Genomic DNA, 21,541 nt, shown 5'->3' on the forward strand with positions numbered 1-21,541 from the left:
GAAAGCAGAGGATAGAGAAAACAAAACAAAAAGCCCAAAGAGGACAGATTAAAAAAAAAAAAATAAAAAAAAAATAAGTTATAGAACTGAAAGTTTTCTAAGAAAAAAGATTGAGTCCCACAGCTTAGTCTTAGAGAACAAGTACAAGTACTGAACCAATGCATTAAGGTCAGTTACCTAACCATCTTTGCCTAAAGCAAAAGCAGAGGAAAGTGTACCTAACAGCCACCACCTGTTGACAAAAGGAGAAGCACCTCTGGAGTGTCTTCTTTCAGTTTTTCATTTCAACTTTCCTATAACCTTATTTTTCATGCAAATGAAAAATAAAAGCTGTTTTAATTGACAGTACAAAACATGGAACCTAAACATCCTGTGCCAAGCAGTAGGAAGAGACAGTAAACTTACAAAAGACAGGGCTATGCCTAATCCAAGTTGTGCAAATATCAAACCCAGTCTTGGATGTGGAAGTTGCATTTAAAAAAAGCAACTCCAAACAAGTTATGTACTGATAAGGGAGGCTGGGATGTGCTCTTAACCAAAACTGCACATTTTAACATTATAAAATCTGAGACACTCAGTATGATTGTACCTTCTGGTGCCAATTCTGCCTTCGTTACAAAATGGCTTAAAATTGCTAACAACTTTTAGCAATGATTTAAAATCCTGATTTTGCAACCTACCTCTCCCTGTGGAAAACTAAAAGCAAAGCCTGGGAGGAACGCTAATCCTTTTAACAAAAATTACCTCAAAGACTCCAAAAGTATCAGAGAGACAGACAACTCCAGACCAACACTTTAACCGTGCCAAACACAGATCAAAAATACTGCATCTGTCCCTGCAGCACCACTGTGAGGACAGGTTTATTGAGATTAAAGCCCTGTTTTTACAGTTCTGAGGAGGAAGTTTTGACACAATGAAGGAAAATTTCAAAACGTTTTTCTCATCCATATTTCTGGGATTTGATTCAGCTTGAGCCGTCCTTTAAGCGCAATGGCTCAGCTTCTACTTTCACAAAGTAGCTGAAATTAACCAATAAAAACTACTTTAACAAACTTGTTATAAACAAGAGAAACATGAAGAGATCTCTCTTCCTTAGAGATTTTATGAACTAATTCCTCCCATCCAAGGGAGGAACATAACATTCTAAGCAGTGATAAAGTTCAAGCATTTGTGAATCTGGGCTCTGACTCACAACTTTGAAAGAGCTCTCAGTCCAACACCTTCATTAAAGACTACGTGTCAAACTGATGCTGATATCCAAAAAACTCCTAATAAAATTCCCTATTGCCTTTTGAGGAGTAAAATAGTAAGCTAGAGAAGAAAAAAAAAAGTAAGCTTTCTGACACAGAGTAGGTGAAGGACACCACAGTGGAAGTACTTAACCACTGTTACTGCTGTAGGGATCACATGATCTATTTGCAATGTATAGCTCCACAGAACAGCCTCACTTGCTAACCAGAGTTGTTTTTTTCAGCTAACATTTGCTTATAGTCACTTTCTCTAACAAATGTCATATACACACTACATTTGACTATCACCATGGGCAGTATGACTGCACAGAAATGCATGGTCATATTTCTGAATTACGTTTTATTGCTAAGTTTATATTAAGTCCTTACCCATTTTTAGACAGTTAATGTTCCTGTTACTGCTGAGAGGATTCAAAGTTCTCTTCCATTATTAAAAGAAACCTGCCTGGCCAATCCAACAGCCTCATTCCAACCTGTTCACCTGAAGACAACAGAAAGATTTCCACATGTTAGACAGCACCTAACTCTACGTGGAAAGTAAATCAGATAGATCAGTAAATCAGTATATCAGCATACATTCACAGTTATATATCTGGTATCTTTGTGCAATCAGAGTTCGGCAAAACAAGTCAAGCGTTACAACATCAGTGAAACTTAAAGAGGGAAGAAATGACTAAGGCTGACAAGAGCTGAATGCAATCCCAAATACACTTCATAAAATTTGCAAATCAGTCATTTCCAACTCTTATCTCTCTTAAGGCAGACAGTTCATGCAGGAAGGTCAAATAATGTTTTCAAGACATTCATTTAAGGTTTGACACTGTCACTAGAGGTATGAAGCAGAATTCTATGCTGTGACTTAATCTAAGGCAAAACTGTCTGCAAAAGTCAACATAAAAAGCTACCACTCTTAACAGCAATCTAAAGCCAACAGTACTTTCATTTTTTCATGAAAATATCTGCTAAAAGTGGGTAGCTATGACTGGAAAAAAACAAAAGCAAAAACAATGAGCTCAGGCAGTATATATTGCAAACCTGTATGCAATGGAAAACAAAATGAAGCTGTCATATTGCAAACTAAGTCTCAAAACAGTTTAAGGGTTTCTTTGTTTCTTTTTTAACACTGAACTTTCATTTCCCAAATCAGGATATCATACATCAATGAAACCCTGTGGAGTTTACATTCAAATATACTTTCTTATTCATTCTGTATAGATCCAAACAACAAGATTTTTGTTGTTGTTGAAAGCACAACAAGCACAACGACATCAGCTGTAAAATGTTTTTCATTTTTCAACACTACTTACAATGTTACCTCATATAAACAAACCACAACAGTAATTTCTCTTTGTATAATTAGTCTTAATACATACTAGAAAAAGCTTACACTTCTGGGGGGGGGGGAGAAAAAAAAACAACAGTAAGATTTCACATTCATCATCCAAAAAAACAAAAATCAGAGCAAGAATTTCACATACATAGTTTCTGACAGGCATTGGCCACAACTGGAAACAGGCTGCTCTTTTTGATGGATCAGTGACAGGAGGTATGCTAATAAATGCAGCAATGAGCCATCAATACAGTATGTGTAAGTAAGCTGTTAGCACACAGAGCCTGGAAACAGGATAGAAGAGGGGAACAAAGACAGAACTGTCCACAGAGAAATGCATTACTATATTCTGTGGAATGAGAGTTTGATGCTGAACTTATTGCATACCTCCTTAGGAATTCCTTTGACAGTATCTTTCCAAGAACACATTAATAACTCTTATCTGCATTCCTATTCACTTCATCCTTCAATTTTTAAGATTCACTGAATTACTTGGAATCTATTTTTCATCTCACTCAAAATACAAGCCAACAGTTATTCTGAAATCACCCTGCCTGGCACTCTGCAGAATAACTTTTCTCTCTATAAACCGAATGCAAACCTTCATCAATCTGAGTTGGTGGAGCAACACCAAATGATTCCAACACCTGTGCCCTCCTGCTTGGTGCTCCATGTACTTAGTACTACATGTTGTAGTGCCTCACTGTAGCTATGTAATATTCACTTTCAGATGGTGGCCCCAGTGTAAGTGTATCTCTACATACATGCTTTCCACATGCAGAAAAGATCCTATGATACATTCAAACTGAATAACATACTTTGTTTTATTCAGGCTCTTTCGGTGTTAGGCCACATAAGTTGCATGTAAAATACACTATTTTCTATAAAGGCTTTCCATATTTCATTTTCCCCAAACACTGGGAGACAGGCACAAAGCAATCTCATACTAGAAATATGAGAGAGCTAGTGGCTGAAGTCACTGAAATCTATTCTGCTTCAATCAAAGAATCAAGAAGGACTCCACAGGAGCCAGTACAGAGTTACACTGGTGTAGAACAGGAATGAAAATTAAATTAAAACCATTCATACTGAAAACACACTCTAGAGATTCCTCTGTCTGAAGAATCCTTAACCCAAATTGTCTGATTTATTATACATTCACAAGTCAAGGTTTGATAAGATTGTTTCAAGGGGACTCTTTCACTCAGCTAGGGATGTTTCAATCTGATTGACCAAAATACAATAAAACAGTCAATATGCTTCATTATTTATAAGGTTATTAGTGCCAGCTTAATTAGAAGATGCTCATCAGTCCTCCTACCACTTCTGCAACATGAACAACAGTTTTATCACCTCTGTTTTGCTAACAAAAGAATTCATACAGGAATTTGCACCGCTTCACAACCAACCAAAGTGACGAAAGACACACGCTGGCATATTTGCAGCAAGGACTGCCCTCCAATACAGCACATGTCACCCACACAACTGAGTCCAGCATCCAAGTCTCTTCTTGTTCACATCAATTATAAACTTGGTTTATTACAGCAGATTTTAACCTCTTCATTTGCAGAGACAGTAAGAGGGAAAACAGCTTTCAAGAATGTGTGGCTCAAATTAAGAGTTTGAATGTTTTCCTCATCTATCTCTGACATTTAGGCCCAAAGAAGTCTCAATCATTCTGCAAAAAGGGAAAAAGGAAACATGAACATTCCCTCACTATGAGTAATAGCATTCTTCTCAGTCTGCTCCATGCTAGAGTGAATCTTCATCTGTATCAATGTCACTGCTTGGTTTGTTCAATCTCTCAAATTCTTCTCCATCCTGCAAGAACCAGAAGCAGGAGAAAACAATGTGAACAAAAGTGAACTTGTTATCAATACATAAAAAAAGGAGAGAAGAAGAAAGTCTATTTTTAAGCAATCTCTGTGATGTCAACACCCAGTAATTTATCTTTTACAAGTGTGTTCAAGTCTTACTCTAGTACACACATGCTAATAAATGACAACCTCTTTATCTTCAATGCTTTTTTCTGTAGCATGATCCCTGAAAAATCTTGTAGCCCACCATCAGGAAATTTGCACACATAGTATTCTTTGTTTTTATCGCATACACTCACTTGTAAATGCTAAAATAAATAGTTTCAGGTACAAAAGAAAACCCCACATACTGTTTGTTAAACAAGCATCTAAAAAGGGCACCATTTGTAAGTTTCAGAAAACATCTGTTGGAAGCTTAATGTTTCCTCGAATTAAATGGAGACAGCACTCTCTGCTGGTTGCAACATGTATTACAGACATACAGCTGTCCACACAGAATGAAGCAATTCCTTCCCCCTCAGACTGACTTCTACAGCTCAGGTGAGTTAACTGGGATTCTTAAGGGCAAGCTCTCTGTGCCATATTAGAGTTATCTAGGTTACAGTCCAACTTAGGGAAGGGATAAAAAAAAAACAACACACAAAAGGCCCTGGAGAAAATGTTGTGTAAGAAACAATATTAAAATGTCTACTCCAATGTTACCATTGTGTCTGCGTGTATCTTTGACTGTTATGACAGAAATAATCTTAATAACAAATACTGATTTCTTCATGATGTGGGCTCAGCTACACAAAAATTTCAGTTCTACTTAAGTATTGTTAGTTTCTTGGCATCGATTCCAATTTCTGTATTCCCAGGGCCAGCAATATCCTCAACAGAGAATCTGTACAAAGCTGAAGTTGCTCACAGCACAGTCACTGCAGAAAAGCATTGTTTATCTGGGATTTATGAATTGAAAGAGTGTGACATGCAAAGCAATACTCAATCACTTTTGAAGGTTTTTGACAAAGAACATGGATTTTGGTGTTTCAGTTGATGAGTGATTTCGGTCCATATCCCATAGCGTAAATAGAGAGGAAATAAGAAAAAATAAATAATAATAATAAAAAAAAAAAATCAGAGAAGACAAGCACAGAAAAGCCTTACCCCACTTGACCTCTCCCATGTATCTCCTTTGAAGAGCTTGCCCCTTTCCCTCATAGCAGCATATTCCAGGCCTCTTGGTTTACTGGCATTATAGATGAATATTGAGAGAAGCACTACAGGAGCTTCCAAAAAGAACTCTAAAGAAGGCCTGAAGTCAAAGATGACAAAAGACACAGTAGTAATGATGACAGTGGTGATCTGAGCTGTCATAACATGGAACATATTGTCTCGGAACTTCAGGATAAAAGCTACAGACAAGCCCAGGAAAGCAGTGACAAATATGAGAGCCACCGAGAAGATGTTGTGCCCATAAAAGAAACCACAATTCCCTATCTGCCTCCGGTCCTTAGCCTGCAGGCCCAGCATCAGTCCATTGAACAACACTCCAAAGGCATACAGTTTGCTGTTCTGTGTGAAGATGCTTTCACCAAGCTGATCTCCATCTTTCAATATCTTTTCATTGTAGATGTTAGCCAGGGCAGAAATGAAACATTGCACTAGAATAAGCAGATGCCCCAGACTGAGTCGTAGAGGTTTCAATGCTCCTGCCATGGTACTTGTAACATTCCACCGGAAGGTGGGAAGGAATCTTGGTGCTCCACAGCTACCATTTTCCATGCACGTTTCCTCCGGTCCAGCAGAAAAAAGGCAGTGGTTAGATGGGCTGAAAAACATACTGTGATGGAATCCATGCACAGCCAAGCTTTGCTGATGGCCTCCAGTTCCTAGTGTAAGGGCGACGATGGATAAGAATAAGATAACCAGAGATGCCCACTGTACCCAAGAGAGTTTTCGCCTAGGAGCAGACAAAAAAAGCCACGAACTTTAGAAACATGGTCACACACATTCAATGAGAACAAGCCCTATAAAGCACACACAAAACATTGTGCTTGACTACGTTTCCTTATCTGTGGCATGATGAAAAAATCTTGATTTTTCAGAATCGACAGGAAAATGCCAAAACATAACATACTTTTTATGGCAAGGGGATCCCAACTTGGTGATCGCAGAAACACAGAATAGACAATAAACCAATGTAGAGACAACAAAAGGAAAATCTTTCAAGATTAAGTCAGTTGTAGATGCTGGCTACCTAACAACTAAAATCAACTGCTGTCCTTGTAATCACAGACTTGAAGGATTAAAAGGAAGTCAGACATTCCAATAATTCTCTCTCCAGTAAACCTTTACAGCATTTCATTTTTTCCCCATGATTTTGTACATTTTTTACATATTTTATGATGGTAGAAATGTAATATACAAGGCCTAATGTCTTATCTGTTGTAACTACTCTCTCACTCAAGCAAGCGAAACTACTTTGTTGTGGGGGAAAAAAAAAAAAAGAATCAAAATTTGGAAGATTAAACAAACTGTGACATCACAAGAGATATAAAACTAACGAACTGAGTAAAAACACTTCGGCCAAACTACCAGATGCTCTTTTGGAATATTAACACCTGTGGAAAATGCATCTTTGTTCAGACTGAACCACAAATAACTTTTCAGGTAGTGTATGAAAGCTAATATCCTTTTCCCTATCACATGAATAATAAAGAAGAGACTTACCCTATGCAAATAAGCAGAAACACATCAAGGCAGGAACAATATTACTGAAAACACCTATTTCACTCTCATATATCTCATCCTTTCTTGCTAGATTACCTTTATATTTCTTTAAGAGTTACATTGGTCTGAAAAGATGTACTGCTCATCATTAAGTATGAGATTTAATGCACAAATGAAGATACACAAACCCAAACCTTAAGTCTGATCATTCAACAGCTATCACTTGCAATCTGTGACAGGTGACCATACGTGGAGATACACAGGAGCCTCTGAAAACCTATTATTTCCAACACCTTCTTATGTAGAACACAAAGCCATTTCTCTAAGATGGCAGAGTTGCAAGAAAACAGTATTACTGTTGCCATCAGACAAAGAAAGACTGTAGTGTAACCACTGTATCTAGGCTAGAAAGACAAAATTTAAAGTTTTGTTTACCTTATTAAGTACTACTTACTTTAGCACTATCCTGAAGAGAAGAGCTGTTGTTATAATGACAAAATTTGAGAAGAGGACAGCCATTGCCTAGAAAAAGAAGAAGAACAAAGCTATAATTCAGACATGTTGATATCAGCCCAACAACTTTCAGTAATACCTTACAGAAGGAAGACTAGAGCGGAAAGCATCACTCTAGTACTGAACCTTCTTTCCTTAACAAAGTGGTAGGATAGCATAGCCCTAAAATAACATTGGAGCGTCATTTCAAAGTGTCAAAGCAGACAATGTCTTCCTTCATTCACTGTTGCTATATCTCCATTGTAGAAGTCCACCAGATTGGTCAAGAATGATCTGCCCATGGTGAAGCTGTGATGGCCCTCTCAGATCACTTCCTCATGAAACGACATGGGGTCTTAAGTAAGCTGACACATGACACATCTGCCTAAGAAATCACAGCTTCATTTTATGCTTCGTGAAATTACAACTCAGTTAAAAACTCATGTTAGGGGAAAATTATGGAAGGCAATAACAATGAATGAACAGATGGAACTGGAGCTGGTAGAAATCACTCTGGAAGAAAGAGACTTAAAATTGATGTACAAATGATGTGCAAAACAATGGTTGAGCTTTTGACTGAGACAAAAACACAGCATACATGGAACAACATCTCTGGTAACATTAATACAACCCAAATCGATGGAAGAATACTTAAAGTGAATTAATTTTGAGTTGCTCTATTCTGAGGCCACAGGGGACGTCGGTCTCACATAAGTACGAATTAGAAAACAATTTACAAAAGGCCACCACACTAATGGCCTACATGCTGCCAGCATTACAAGCAAAGCCTGTAAAAATAAGTCTTACCAGTAACATACATTAAATACTGAAGAATAACCGCAGTTACTGCTGAAGCTTCAAGAGAAAAGACCTCACCAAAGCAACTCTACAGTCAAGATGCCTGCTCACCTAAGTATAACATAGTCCAAAGCCTATTTAGTGTCAAAATTCACATGAAACAAAGTGTAGCCAGGCATGGCTGCCTTCTTTCGGGCATCTTGCATCTGCTTTTTCACTCTGAGGGTTTTGCAACACCATCAAGATATTCTACCTTATAGGTATTTGGTTACCTCATTTACTATTTCTGTCTGGTTAGCCATGATGGTGTCACAGTCTTATCTACCCATCAGGTAAAAACTAAAAGACACTAAGAATTCCAAAGAAAAGTAACTTTAGTGCACATGTTCTGAGGAGAGAGAAAAGTTTTACATGTGAATGCATGTGGGTGTGTGCATGCAACACAAAATCTGCAATGCACATTTAACAAGAGATTGCTCTAACTCAGCCAAATCAAACTGTTTAAGAAAGCAATAAGTATTGTGTAGCCTTTTAAATATCAGACTTTGCTATTATAAATGCTATAGCTGAATTTCCTTCCACCAACCCCCCCCCCCCTCCAAGAAAGCAAAGAACACAAATAAAATACCATCTACTAATGTTAAAATACCAAATTACAAAGAGTTACAGAATTAGGGGGATTATTCATTTTAATCTTTTTTTTTCAGCAAGGTCCTATTCTAGACTCTGTTCTGTCCCTACCAGAAATGCACATCTAAAAGGACATTAGTTTAGAGAAGAAATCCTGAAAGAGAATGAACAGAAACAGTTAAACAGATTTTTAATGGTAAAAAAAGAGTAGACAGTATCTTATAGCAAGCAGTAACCATTTGCTTCCATGAAATTTCAAACAGATTCTGAGCCAAAAGGTATTTTAGCATAAAGAGAGAGAGAGCACAATAAAACCATATTTCCCAAGTATACACAGATTCATTCAGAAGGCTGAATGCAGCTAGAAAAAAAAGTATAAATGAAACATGTTAAACATAACTAAGTCCCATATATTGTTATATAAAAATAAAAAGTAAAAAATTGAGAGCCAAACAGTTTTATTCCTTGCCTACTCACTTCCCATTACACTTTTTTCACTTAAGGGGATTACATTTATTTGATTTTCTTTGGAATTGTTGAGGAAAGAAAACAAGTCAACATGTGAAGTCATGTAAATAAAGTGGCAGAAGCCACACAGAAAAGGGCAACTCAAGCATCAGCAACACGTGCAAATGCATTGAGAGAGAAATACAGAATTGAAGAAGCCGAAGATTGGAAAGCACAAAAAACCTGCCCCTTACTTAAGGAATTCAGCCTGTTCCTCACTCACTTAGGATAGAGAAAACGCACAGAAACATTCCTCTACTGAGAGCTGTAGAACTGGATCACTGGCAGGAGAAAGGATGGTCTAGCTGTTCAGATGACTCATTTACCTGCCAATCTTGTACTGTCAATGTACCAATTGCTGCTAGCCTACAGTCAGTCTTGTCAATTATTAACACACTGAAAGATACTTTAGTCAGTACAGGCATACTTACTGGCTGGAGGTAGGACAGCACATAGAAGACAATCAAGTTGTCCAAAAAGTAAAGAAAGGCAGGAATTGACCATTTCATGGAATTACAAAAATTCTTCCAGGAAAGACAGCCAAATGGATGATCTAAGCAGCCCTCTGGAAGGAAAACAAATCAATAGGAGAAACAACTTTTTTATTATCAGAAGTCCATTTCGAAGCCCTCTGAATAGTCACCAGCGTTCTCTGGCAACACAGAGGACAGCCCCAAGGCAGAACACACAGCTAAAGCAGAAATCTAGTGTCTGTAAGCGTTCACATCCTTGCTTCACTAAGGAAACTATGAAGGAATCACAGAATTGTAGGGGTTGGAAGGGACTTCTAGAGATCATTGAGTCCAACCTGCCTGCTAAACCTGCTAAAGTAGGTTCCCTACAGCAAGTCACAAAGGCAGGCACCCAGACAAGTCTTGACTATCACCAAAGGAGATTCCACAACTTCTCTAAGCAGATTTTGCCAATCTGTCCACAAGACAGAAACCTGAATTAGGGTTTCTCACGTGAGAATTAAAACCAGGAGACAAAATTTGCCATCTCTAGCTCTGCTCTCCTCTTTTTTTTTTTTTCTTTTGCCATTTTGTCTTGTTCTGTTCTAGGGCTGAACAGAAACAGCAAAAAGATGCTTAGAGAATCCTTTAACCCTATCAGAGTATTTCTCCACTGGTGCAAAAATACATCATAATTGTTCTTTGAGGACCAAAAAGCACTCCAGAAAGCCCCCACACAATAGTCACATCAGTATCAGCTGATTATCAATCTCATTTAGATTAGAAATAATGACACGGATGGAGGATCTGTTCATTTAGCACCCAAAGGGTAGCCAGTAACAAGCTTCTTTTCAGTCATGTCTTCATAGTGAGGCAACTCCTATTACCCTAGCCCAATGCTGTACTAAAATTTCAAAAAGATTGGACTGTCTTCATTACACTTTCTAACTCAACTCATTATCCTCATTTCTGCTATCATACAAACAACTTGAGAACATCTGAATTTAATGGAAAAATTAGAGTTATAATAAGTATGGCTATAAGTGTGTATCAAAGACATAATTCCAGAGAACATTACTGTCAGGACTTCATGCCATTACATGTGAATCTATTAGTGGGAAGGTAAAAAAAAAAAAAAAAAAAAGATATGAAGTATAATAAATCTTAGCAAGTCAACACATCTTAGTTACTTGAAACATATGTACTCACCTTTTTTCTTAACCCATAGTGCCAATACCACGCACAGGAACAGTTTTACTACTTCAGAACATATGTTCACTGTTGTAGGAAGATAATCGTACTTGTTATCTGTGGGATTCAGCAAATTGTAAAGAGTACACCATCAGATTCCTTTTGCATTCACAATTGGAAAAGGAAATACTTTAACCCCTTCAGTCAGGATTAGACCCCCTGCTCATAAACACAGTGTTAGCACTCCTATTACAGATAGTCAGTTTTTGACAAGTCAGGTGCCCTTCTAGGCTGAAATCTTTCCTCATTTGCTCCCAGTTTACAGTACATTTTTTTTTGGAAGAACTAACTATCGTTTTTAAAACAATCAAACCAGGAAATATTTTCCCCCCCAGAGTGATAGAGTATGTTTTCCTAGTAGGAGAAAGCTTCCAGGATGACATGACCTACTTCGTGGATTTTATCTTTTCTTTGATAGCATATTTTGCTAACATTTGCTAAAAGGACAGCGTATTTTGCTAACATTTGCTGTAAGACAGCTTGCACACCACTATACCACCTTCTCCTGAAGGTGCTGTGAAACAAATAAATTGGTCATGCACCACCAACAGTGTTTGCACAGTTTAATATTTGGAAATCAGCTATAAAGTAATCTAATGTCTCATCTTTTGAGGCTAATCTTCAACTGGATCAGATATCTTGCAACCTCAAATTGCTATTCTACGTTAGACACAGGGAAATTTAAGCCTCAGTTTATGTAATGGAGAACTAGGTGGAAAAGTAGGTTTTGGGGTATCCGTTACACCTGAAATAACAAATCTCATTTGAAGTTCATTATGTTTATTGTCCAACAATACCTTCATTAGCAGAATATTTCATCAGAAGGATTCGACTCGAGCCCAGAGCAATGAAGACTCCTCCAAGTAGAAAGGTGTAGATGGTTGTCTTGGAGCAAACTGCAGAGCGACGACAGCACTTGCTCTCCATTCTGCTGCCTTGCTGTCAGTGCCCTTTGGATGACACAACACACATATGCTATAAACAGTACTTCCAGAAGCTGATATGGTGAGGTGAAACGTCTGCCTTTTATTGCTTTATTTTATCTCAAACAAAATGGTTTGTGTTGAGAACTATAATTGCATGCTAAAAGCAACATTTTATTTCAAATGAGGGCCAGCCAGGGGGAAATAAACACCCCGCATACACAGTGATATCTACGGAATACTCACCAGCTGAACAAGATAAATGAATTACATTGTTATTTCTCCACAAGATTTTTATGTTTGAATATATACATGTACGTATATCACAGAATGGCTGGGTTGAAAGGGCCCATCCAGTTCCAGCCCCCGCCGCGAGCAGGGTTGTCACCCACCAGACCAGGCTGCCAGGGTTCCATCCAACCCGGCCTCGATCTCTTTCACAAACAGCTTCTGTTCCCGATCGCAGCAGACAGAGTTGCACAGGGCCGCCCGCGGCTCGTCCGCTACCAGACGCGCTCCGGGCGGCTGTTTCCGCAGTTCAGCCACCCGCTAACGAAAGACGGAAGGGCGGCGGCCCCGGCACCGCCAGGCACCGGCTGTCAATGGTCTCTCGCCTCGCGCCGATCCACCTCAGCGGCTGCGCCTCAGCCGCGCGGCTGCGCTCGCCGCTCTCTGCCACGTCTCCGCCTCGCGGGCGCGGGGCGAGCCGGGCCGACAGAGGGCGGCTGCCGCCGAGACGGGGAACCGGGAAGGCGCATCCGACACTCGGCTCTCCCCGTTCTGTTCCCACCGGCCTCGGCCGTAGCCCGTTTCAGCTCGCCGCCCCGCCGCACGCAGCTGCCGGGCACCGGGCACGGCGACGCCGCTGTCAAACACACCCGTCGCTGGTGGGGAACGAAGACCGCGACCCTGTCCCTAATCCCGCTCGTTCTCTTCCTATCCCGGCACTCATCCCCGGCACCTTGCCCCTCTCCCGCTTCCCCGCCGGCCTCACCTGCCGGGGCGGAGCCGAACGGGGCGGAACCCTCCCCGAGGCGGACGGCAGCGCGCGCCCCCTGACCGCCCCTCCTCCGCCGCCTCATTCTCCATGACAACTACCCACGTGATCCAGACTTACTTCCGGATTTCTCTCCTCACCACGTGACTCATACATCTATTTTCGGGGACGCGTGCAAGAAAAGCAGCCGGCTTCCCGTCTTGGTCTGTGCCTGCGCGTGCGTACATGACGTACGTGTGCGCGACGGAGCGGGCGCTGGGTCACGTGGCTAGGACAGGGGGCGGGGCTGCCGGTGCAGCCGTGACCGTTGGCTGCGGCGATCGTTCCCGTGGCCCTGTGGCGGCATGCAGAACGTCATCAACACGGTGAAGGGGAAGGCCCTGGAGGTGGCCGAGTACCTCACTCCCGTCCTCAAGGTGCCGGCTCTGCGCGGAGATCCCAGCGCATTCCCTTGCTAGGCGTTCCGGGAGGGGGGAGGGGTGGGTGGCCGCCCTCTCTATGAAGGCCGCGCTGACGCCCCGAGGGTCGCGAGGGCGCCGCCCCGCCTCTGCGAATTGGCTCCAAAGGAGGGAGCGGGCAGCTGCCTGCTTCCGTGGGGTTGAGCTGCGCTTTGCGTTCCGTCAGGGCTGGAGCATCCCTTGGGGAGGTGGAGGAAGCTGATGGTGGCAGGCCTCGGGAGGCGGCGGGTTGCTGGGAGAACGGCTTGTTTGCTGTCATCGGTTTGTGCTGAAGTGGCTGAACGTTTGCCTGTGTGAGCAGGAATGGAAGCCAAGCGTGCTTGTGCAGTGGTAGGCTTGAGCGTGGTTTCAGGGGTGGGTTGCAGTGGGTCTTTTGGGTAAGAGTGCAGCTTTCTCAGCTGACAGAAAGAAACAAACTCGTCAAGTCTCCATTATGTGCACAAATATGAAGCTGTATAGCATGGCTGGCTGTATCAGCATTGCTAAATAAATGGAAGCATCTGCACAGCGTAACAGTAGAAATTCTTCATGGTCTCTTCTAATAATCTGCTTATAAAGGTGTACAGCAAATCTGTTCCTGCTTGCTTAGATAGGTAGGAAGTGTTGTTTTTTTTTCTCCATTTCTCAATTCCATAATATATTCTACCTTCAGTTTTCAACTGTTTTCCTATTCAAAAGTTGACTTTGTATGGAAATATTTAACTTCCCAGCAGTTATCTCACTACTGACTTTCAGACTTTTTCCATGTTTTTATTAAAATATGTAGACAGTCCAAAAGTAATGCCTCCTGCTTACTTCTGTGGAAACTATAACAAATGCACTGAATACAATAACACTATTTGGCAGAGAAAATACTCGGCTACAAATCCTGATTGCTCAACATAGGCACCAGCATTAGCTGTGCATTTTTGCTAGCAATGAACAAGAGCCTGCATGCCACTCATCAAAATCTGCATCATTGGAGATGACCAGCTGCTGCCACTGCTGAAACACACCACTCACCACTTCACCTTGTCCATGTCCGAGTCATAGGGACATCCAGAGATCATCAATTCCAACCCCCCTGCCAAAACAGGTTCCCTACACCAGATCGTACAACTAGGTGTCCAGGCAGGTCTTGAAAATCTCCAGAGAGGGAAACTCCACAACCTGCGTGCGCAGCCTGTTCCAGTGCTCTGTCACCGTAATGAAGGTCACCACATCCACTGTTTGGTCTCCAGAAATGCTCAGCAAGTGTCGATGAATGTCAGTAGCAGCCATTTTTTCTGCATGGAGGAATTCAGTGGCATATCTTTATTTCATCCACACTCCTAGGTCAGATACCATTTTATTGTACTTCCCCTTTGCTGCCATTTGTCACACGGCAACTAAATGTAATGGAATATTGGTGGGAGGGTTCAACCCTACCATATCACCTACATTTACCTCTGACACTGTAGACCAACTTAATAAAATAGGGGGCATTACTTCTGCAGCAACCCTTGTATGCCTGCTGTAATTGCCTACAACAACAAGCTCTCTGGCTATAGTTCTACTGCATGACCTTCTACATGACTTGTACTGTGCAACCTGGATCCTTGGACAGAAGTCGGTGATATGCAGTTATTAATTGAACTTGTCCCTTTAAAGCAAATAACATGCTCCTGCCTAGATAGTCTGTTTCTGTAGGTTTCACCACCAGTGCGAACCATCTGCTGCTGTGAAGTTGTGTGGAAATGTGGCTTGTTCACTGCAGTATGGCTGTTGCACAACTGGTATTTTATTATGTGAATAGCAGAGGAGTTTTTGTGCTCAGATGTGCTGGGGGGCTGTGGAACTTCTCATGAGTGGGAGCTGATGATAACATGTATGTATTCCCTTTACAAGGGGATTTAAGCAAGTACGCTGATTTCTTGACCTCAGAAATTCACTTTAGCTACTGTGTCTTGTGCTAGGCTTGCATACCACATGATGCACATAGATTAGAAAAAGTGAACTATTTACCCTCTGGGAACAGAGAGTGGTTATTTTACATTTTTCCTAATGTAATTCCAGAAGTACAAGCTTGTTCTTGTTGCATAAAGTGTATGGATAATTTTGAGGTTAAATAATAAGTAGACTGTAACGAGGTGTTGCATAATATGTTACTCTCAATTTTTATAGTAATCCGAATTGCTAAATTAGTTCTTTAGTTTTTTTATTTTTGTTAACTGTGTATAGCAGTGCATATAGTGACGTTTGCACGACAACCAGTTTGTTTATCATTAATCATTCACTTCAGTGTCTCTTCTTCAGGGACATAATGGGAGAGAAAGGAATCAGGTATTCATGAATACCTCCCCTGTCCTGGGATCTGGTGAAGTCACCGTCCCTGGCAGTGTTCAAGAGGCATCTGGATAAGGAGCTATGAGATATTGTTTAGTAGCTTGTGTTAGCAATCATAATGAGAGGATGGACTGGGTGATCTTGTGGGTCCTTTCCAACCTTGTGATTCTGTGAAATAGGTGAGCTTGTTTCCTTTTATATAGCGCAGGTGGTAGCGTGCACCAGGGTCAAGCACCAAGAAGAACTAAGTTAAGTAGCAGCTGGTTTTCTTTAATGCTTTCCCAGTGACTAAACCTGCTGAAGTTGTAGCCAAACATAAAATCCTTTGTGTTTGCTGCTTTTAGTCTTGATAGAAAGAATCATGAGTCCTTCAGGGCAAGAAGCTATGTAGTAATTGATGACTTGAAAAGTGAGCTATGCCATCCTTGAAATTTATATTCTTTCAAAAGTTCTTCTTAAATAGCTGAAAAACTGTAGGTTTCCTTGAGGCTTTTCTGAATGAAAAAGCAAATGAATCATAAACAGAATACTCTCTCCAAATTTGATTACGCTGAAAATGTAGCCTTAAACTTCATAGATGTTGTCTTTAATGCAAAAGTTGTTAGTTTTTCTATGCAAAACTAAATTACATGGCCATTTGCCATCTATTGTAATCATAACTGGTTCTATGGTGTGTATAATGAAGGCATCAAAACAAAATGGATACCAAAAAGATTTAGTAACAGTAATTGCAGCTTTTCTTATCACAGGTGAAAGCTGGTTCAGTCCTTCATTTCATGACCTAGAAACCCACATACTGATGCATTACGCTGTCATTCAGTATTTAAACAGTCTCAAAATTGTTATTCTAAAGATCATTATTTCCAGCTGCTTTTCTGTCTCTAACTGGTAAATGTAATACAGAGTGTAAGGTGTCCTTTTTCTCTCTTTTTTTTTTATTATTACTTTTATAATATATTTATTATTATTGACATAACTGACTCTATCAAAAGCAAAAAAGAATAAATTAAAAACCACTATGTAATCTTACCATGAACCTTGCTCCCCTCCCCCCCCCCCCCCCCAAGTCTGCTACAAAGTAATTTCATCAGGCCTTATGTTATAGGATATGGAGGTATCAGCATAAGCAGAGGCTGCCTCCAAGCTGCTTTGCAGATCTATGTGGACTGAGCAGATATTTTTGTCACCAGGAAAGTGAATATGTTGATTTGCCAGCCGAGCTCAAAAACTCTACCTTTTATTTATTGCAGGAATCCAAATTTAAAGAAACTGGAGTCATTACACCTGAAGAAGTAAGTATTTAGAACCTTTGAAATACGTTTGGAAACTGTGAAAGTACTGATAATTTTTACTCAAAGTGACTGTGCTCATCTCAAACAGTTTACTTCTTTGTTAGTTAAGTATTCCTTCTTGAAACAATTTCCACAATGTGAAAAAAAAAAGCCTTCTTAGCCTACAGGTGAAGTAGATCAGCATCAGAATTCTTCTTGAGATCTGAATGTGGGATGTCTTTTCCTGTGTTATGTAATAAAACACTAGTTAGAAAGTTTTTGCTGGGTCAGCAGCTCCGTTTGTCTTGGGCGGTTAACAGGAATATGTTTATTTCAAAGGCTTTTCCCATAAACCCATGAGGTAAATTTGTTACTGTATCTTGCTTACCTCACTTTTGGTTCCTTCCAAGACTATGGCTAAATCATTATATATGCTTGCCTACGGTAAGCATTCATTCAATGCTTTTATTTTTGTCTTTTTTTTTTCTCCCCCTCCAGAGGCTGTTTCATGCTGCCAAGCAATTGCAATTTTTAAAGAGGAAAAAAAGAATTTTTCTAGAATTGTAAATACACTGAATATGCAGTGCTGTTTGGGCTCCCTGGTTACGCTTCTTCTCCCATTAAAATGCTTCTGTTCTGAAAATACGTTGTCTTTACTGAACAGAGTTAGGTAGAATGAAAGAAAAATGTGATGATTTACAAATGTGAAGATGAAATTAAACCAACTGCAGCTAGTATGGGCAGGAGTGTTTTTCCTAATGTTGGTAGCTAGTATTGTTCTGCTGTGTTACGAGACATGCAAACATTTGTGCTCTCTGTCATCCAGAAGAGCAGTACTCTGAAGAACAGGCTTAGTAACAAAGTGTTCTGCTGTATTGATAACAACATATATGTGTAGATGGTTATATATTTTACATACTAATATATTTGTTTTCTCTATATAAAACAAGTATAACTTTACAGAGAAAGTGTAAATGAATGTACTAATGCCTAATCCCTTCTTGATCTGAAGGAGGGAACTCCATAGTAGAACTGAAAAGATAGTTTCTGTAGTGGCAAGAAACACTCTATGCTACATTAAGCTGTTTGCAGTATTTATGGGTCAGTAAAATAATGCAAATAATATGTATTATCTGTGTAAACACAGATACTGATAGGATGAATAAATTGAATCCTTCAAAGCTTTACTCAAGAGAAATGGTTATCTAGCAAGACAAATTGTTTTCTTAAACTTAGGTACGGCTGAAGCGTGGACCTGCTTATTGTCTCTTTGACAACCTTTTTACTCACTGATGGTTTTGTTTTTTATAGAATAGTGATTGCTAAAGAGTTGAAGTCACCTGTGATGATGGTAGGATGTTATCTTTGAATGAGTTTGGGTTTCCCGAGTAATGAATTTCAATTTAACTTGTTTTTCCTGCATCTTAGTCTGAGATACCACTGTGGTAAACTCTGTGAGGAGGGACATGACTTAGTGGACATGGTGGGGATGAGTTGGGGTTGGATTGGATGATCTTATAGGTCTTTTCCAATCTTAATGGTTCTATGATCTTGTGGCTTGTCTGTGAAGATGAATCTATTCAAGGCTAGGCTGGATGGGGCTCTGAGCAGCCTGGTCTGGTGGAGGTGTCCCTGTCTATAGCAGTGAGGTTGGAACTGGGTGGTCTTAGACATCCCTTCCAACCCAAACCATTCCATAATAACACTAATGATGACTAATTAAATTCAACATTAGTACTCTTTATTGGGATCTGCGTAACTGATATAATTTTAGCAAGTTCTTGCCTGCCAGGTGTTCTTGTTAATTAATAACTCATAAAGACAGCCCTTTAAATTTAATATGTGAGCATGGGCAAATCTTTAAAATAATTCTTTTCAAGAGTAGAAGGAAGATGTTGTCCTAAAATTGTTCTCTTGTCACTTTTGTGTTACTGGCTAAGGTACGATAGCAGTAGCACAGTAGAAAGTGAAACCACCTGATTTAATTATGCAGTCCAAGCTGAAGAAAAATGCAAGTGAAATTTAGAGATTGTTTTAGGTTTTTTGTATTACAAAACCTGCAAAGAATGCTTTGAATTTTTTCGTCTTAAATAATGTCTTTTAACAGTGGAGCTGCAAGCGCTGTTCCTGTTCCCTGGACAGAGAATTTTAGATGATTCTGGAGTTCCATGTGGTGTTTATTATCACATAAAGCCTAGTGCATGCTTTTGTTGTTGTTGTTTGTTTGTTTTTTTTAATTTCCCTGTGTGTTGGAAGGGATTACAGTTTTCCTTAAATTGAATTTCACTTCAGCTAGAGGCTTCTCTTGGAGAATGGTTGAAATGGTTCACTTTTGCAGTGATCAGGTCTGCTAACTCATATGCAGTACATGTTCTGGTATTTTCCACTGTGTGCTGAGCCTTTGCATTGGAAGGCACGATGAGAAAATGGCTGATGCTTATGCTACAAGCCTGCTGTATCACCCCATAACGCCTTGTGGGCAGCTTACAAATATGTTATTGTAAATTGGCATTCTAAGAGAAGAAAACAACTGTAGCATTAGGTGTGTACCTTCTTTTCAAAGTGAACTAGTGCATGGAACACAGAAATCATTATTCTTATATACGGATTTCTTTTTCAGTTTGTGCAGGAAAACTATGCTCAGTGAGTTAGAATATGCTGGGTAGATTCTGAGTTGGTACAGTTTTGCATGGTGAAATAGCTGTTATCTTTGATACTAAGAAAAAGTAGAGTGAAGATTTTTAAAAGTTCTTTGTTTGGAACAACATTCTACGTAATTTTTTTCAATTTACTAAGTGTGTGGTTATCCATATCTAGTAAATGCCAGTGGTGAAATATGGTGGTTGGTGCTCACTTCTTAAAGCATACTGTTTACTCCTCTGTTGCAGTTCTCTCACTAATTCAATGAAGTAGTGACAGTCCCGCTTCTGTTCTTGCTGCAAAATTGTTGTGAACGCTAGAAGAGAATTAAACTTTTGTGTTTTTTGTAGCTGAAACTCAAATAAATGTACATAAAGTTTTTACTGGGTTGATTTTGGATGGAAAGCTCAAGTTCAGTTATTCATCTCATATTAATCTCTTCAATGTCTTTGTAAAACATGAAGAGTAGCAAATAAAAATAATTTATCCTTCACAAAATCAATGATGTAACTTGGATGAAGAAACAGTGGTTAGTATGCGTTTCCTTCAGGTGAAGTTGATTTAGTTTTGTTAGTCATTTTATGATTAGCTGAAAAATAGTTTAAAGAAAGCATCAAACAAAGTGTAAACAGATTAACTATGTAATAAGTATCAGAGGAATATGCAACTGAAATATAAATAGTATTGCAGGAATTGCACATTGCTTTCTTATGCTATATTTAACAGTTCTTTAATTTTTTCTTGCCTTAACAGTTTGTCGCAGCTGGCGATCACTTAGTTCACCACTGTCCTACTTGGCAATGGTAAGTAAACACAAAAGAATTGCACAAAGTTGTAGCATCCCTATGTACCTATGCTTTGATGTGTTTCCACTGGATACAACCGTACAATTGTCTCATTTCAGAATAGTACTCTGACTCTTGCAGTGCAATCTGCTCTATCTCCATGATGAAGATATATGAACTTTAAGTCAAACAGGTCTTTTTTATTCTTTGTAGCAGTAGGGGAAATAAGGGTTTGTTTGTGGGTTTTTTTCGTTCTTATTGTTCTCCAAAGGCTCTGATGGAAATAAACTTGTACATACCATGCATGTTTTCAGTACTTAGCGGCAGTAGCAGTGTCTCTTCCCAGGTTTGTCTTTCATGTTTAAAAAAAAGCAAAGGCCATGTCCAAACAGAATTGCTAAGAACAAGTTGTAATTGGTATGTTTTAAGCAAGAGTTTGGTTCAATATTTTCAAGTAGACCCACGCCAGGTTGCTTTGTGCTGTGCTTGTTCTGGGAAATTCATTGTTATTCACACACAGTGGGGGGTGCAAACAAGGTACTTTCTTACATTTTATTAGTATCTTGCATTATAAAACAAACCATTCTGGACCGTGAACAGATAAAGAATTGTTATACTTGAATCAGTTTCTTGCGTTTTTTACTGTCTTCAGAAAAAATAAGATGTTGAATCATGTCTGTACATAAGCTTTATGCACATAGTTTGCAGCAGACTATTTAGTAGATTAGAAGACTTTTATTCCAAACCAAAAAGCAAGGAAGGTAAAAGAAAGTGCTCTGAATAATGTGAGCTTAGCAAAATTACTGGAGTCTGGTTACTATGGACAGGTTTTATAACTTCCGTTTCTTTTTCTGAAGTTGCTTTCTAGAGATGCTTGGTACTATGTTATTGCTGATTCTAGTATGTTTCTTACAGACTAGATTG

The 21,541-nt window shown here is 39.6% G+C and overlaps 2 protein-coding genes across 5 annotated transcripts in view; one reads left to right on the top strand and one right to left on the bottom strand.

The window, feature by feature from the left end:
• Positions 1-2,662: 2,662 nt before the first annotated feature.
• On the bottom strand, positions 2,663-13,387 carry SLC35A5 (solute carrier family 35 member A5). 4 transcript variants are annotated; one of them, XM_048926795.1, is made up of 7 exons: positions 13,280-13,387; positions 12,037-12,189; positions 11,198-11,296; positions 9,968-10,101; positions 7,564-7,631; positions 5,544-6,339; positions 2,663-4,401 (listed from the first exon to the last, which is right to left on the bottom strand). In XM_048926795.1, the coding sequence occupies exons 2-7, from the start codon at positions 12,164-12,166 to the stop codon at positions 4,333-4,335; spliced, it is 1,296 nt and encodes a 431-aa protein (XP_048782752.1). In that variant the 5' UTR covers positions 12,167-12,189; positions 13,280-13,387; the 3' UTR covers positions 2,663-4,332. The 4 variants fall into 4 exon arrangements, with proteins under 4 accessions (XP_048782752.1, XP_048782725.1, XP_048782742.1 ...); XM_048926768.1 differs by lacking the exon at positions 13,280-13,387 and adding an exon at positions 13,157-13,272; XM_048926785.1 differs by lacking the exon at positions 13,280-13,387 and adding an exon at positions 13,041-13,150.
• An 80-nt stretch (positions 13,388-13,467) lies between these two features.
• ATG3 (autophagy related 3) overlaps positions 13,468-21,541 on the top strand; it is a 28,936-nt gene continuing 20,862 nt past the window's right edge. Inside the window, exons 1-3 of the mRNA XM_048926902.1 lie at positions 13,468-13,575; positions 17,172-17,213; positions 20,586-20,635. Coding sequence (XP_048782859.1) covers positions 13,504-13,575; positions 17,172-17,213; positions 20,586-20,635 — 164 coding nt within the window. The 5' untranslated portion in view covers positions 13,468-13,503. The remainder of the gene's footprint in view (positions 13,576-17,171; positions 17,214-20,585; positions 20,636-21,541) is intronic.

Source organism: Lagopus muta, chromosome 1, assembly GCF_023343835.1.
Source record: "Lagopus muta isolate bLagMut1 chromosome 1, bLagMut1 primary, whole genome shotgun sequence".
Lineage (NCBI taxonomy): Eukaryota > Metazoa > Chordata > Aves > Galliformes > Phasianidae > Lagopus > Lagopus muta.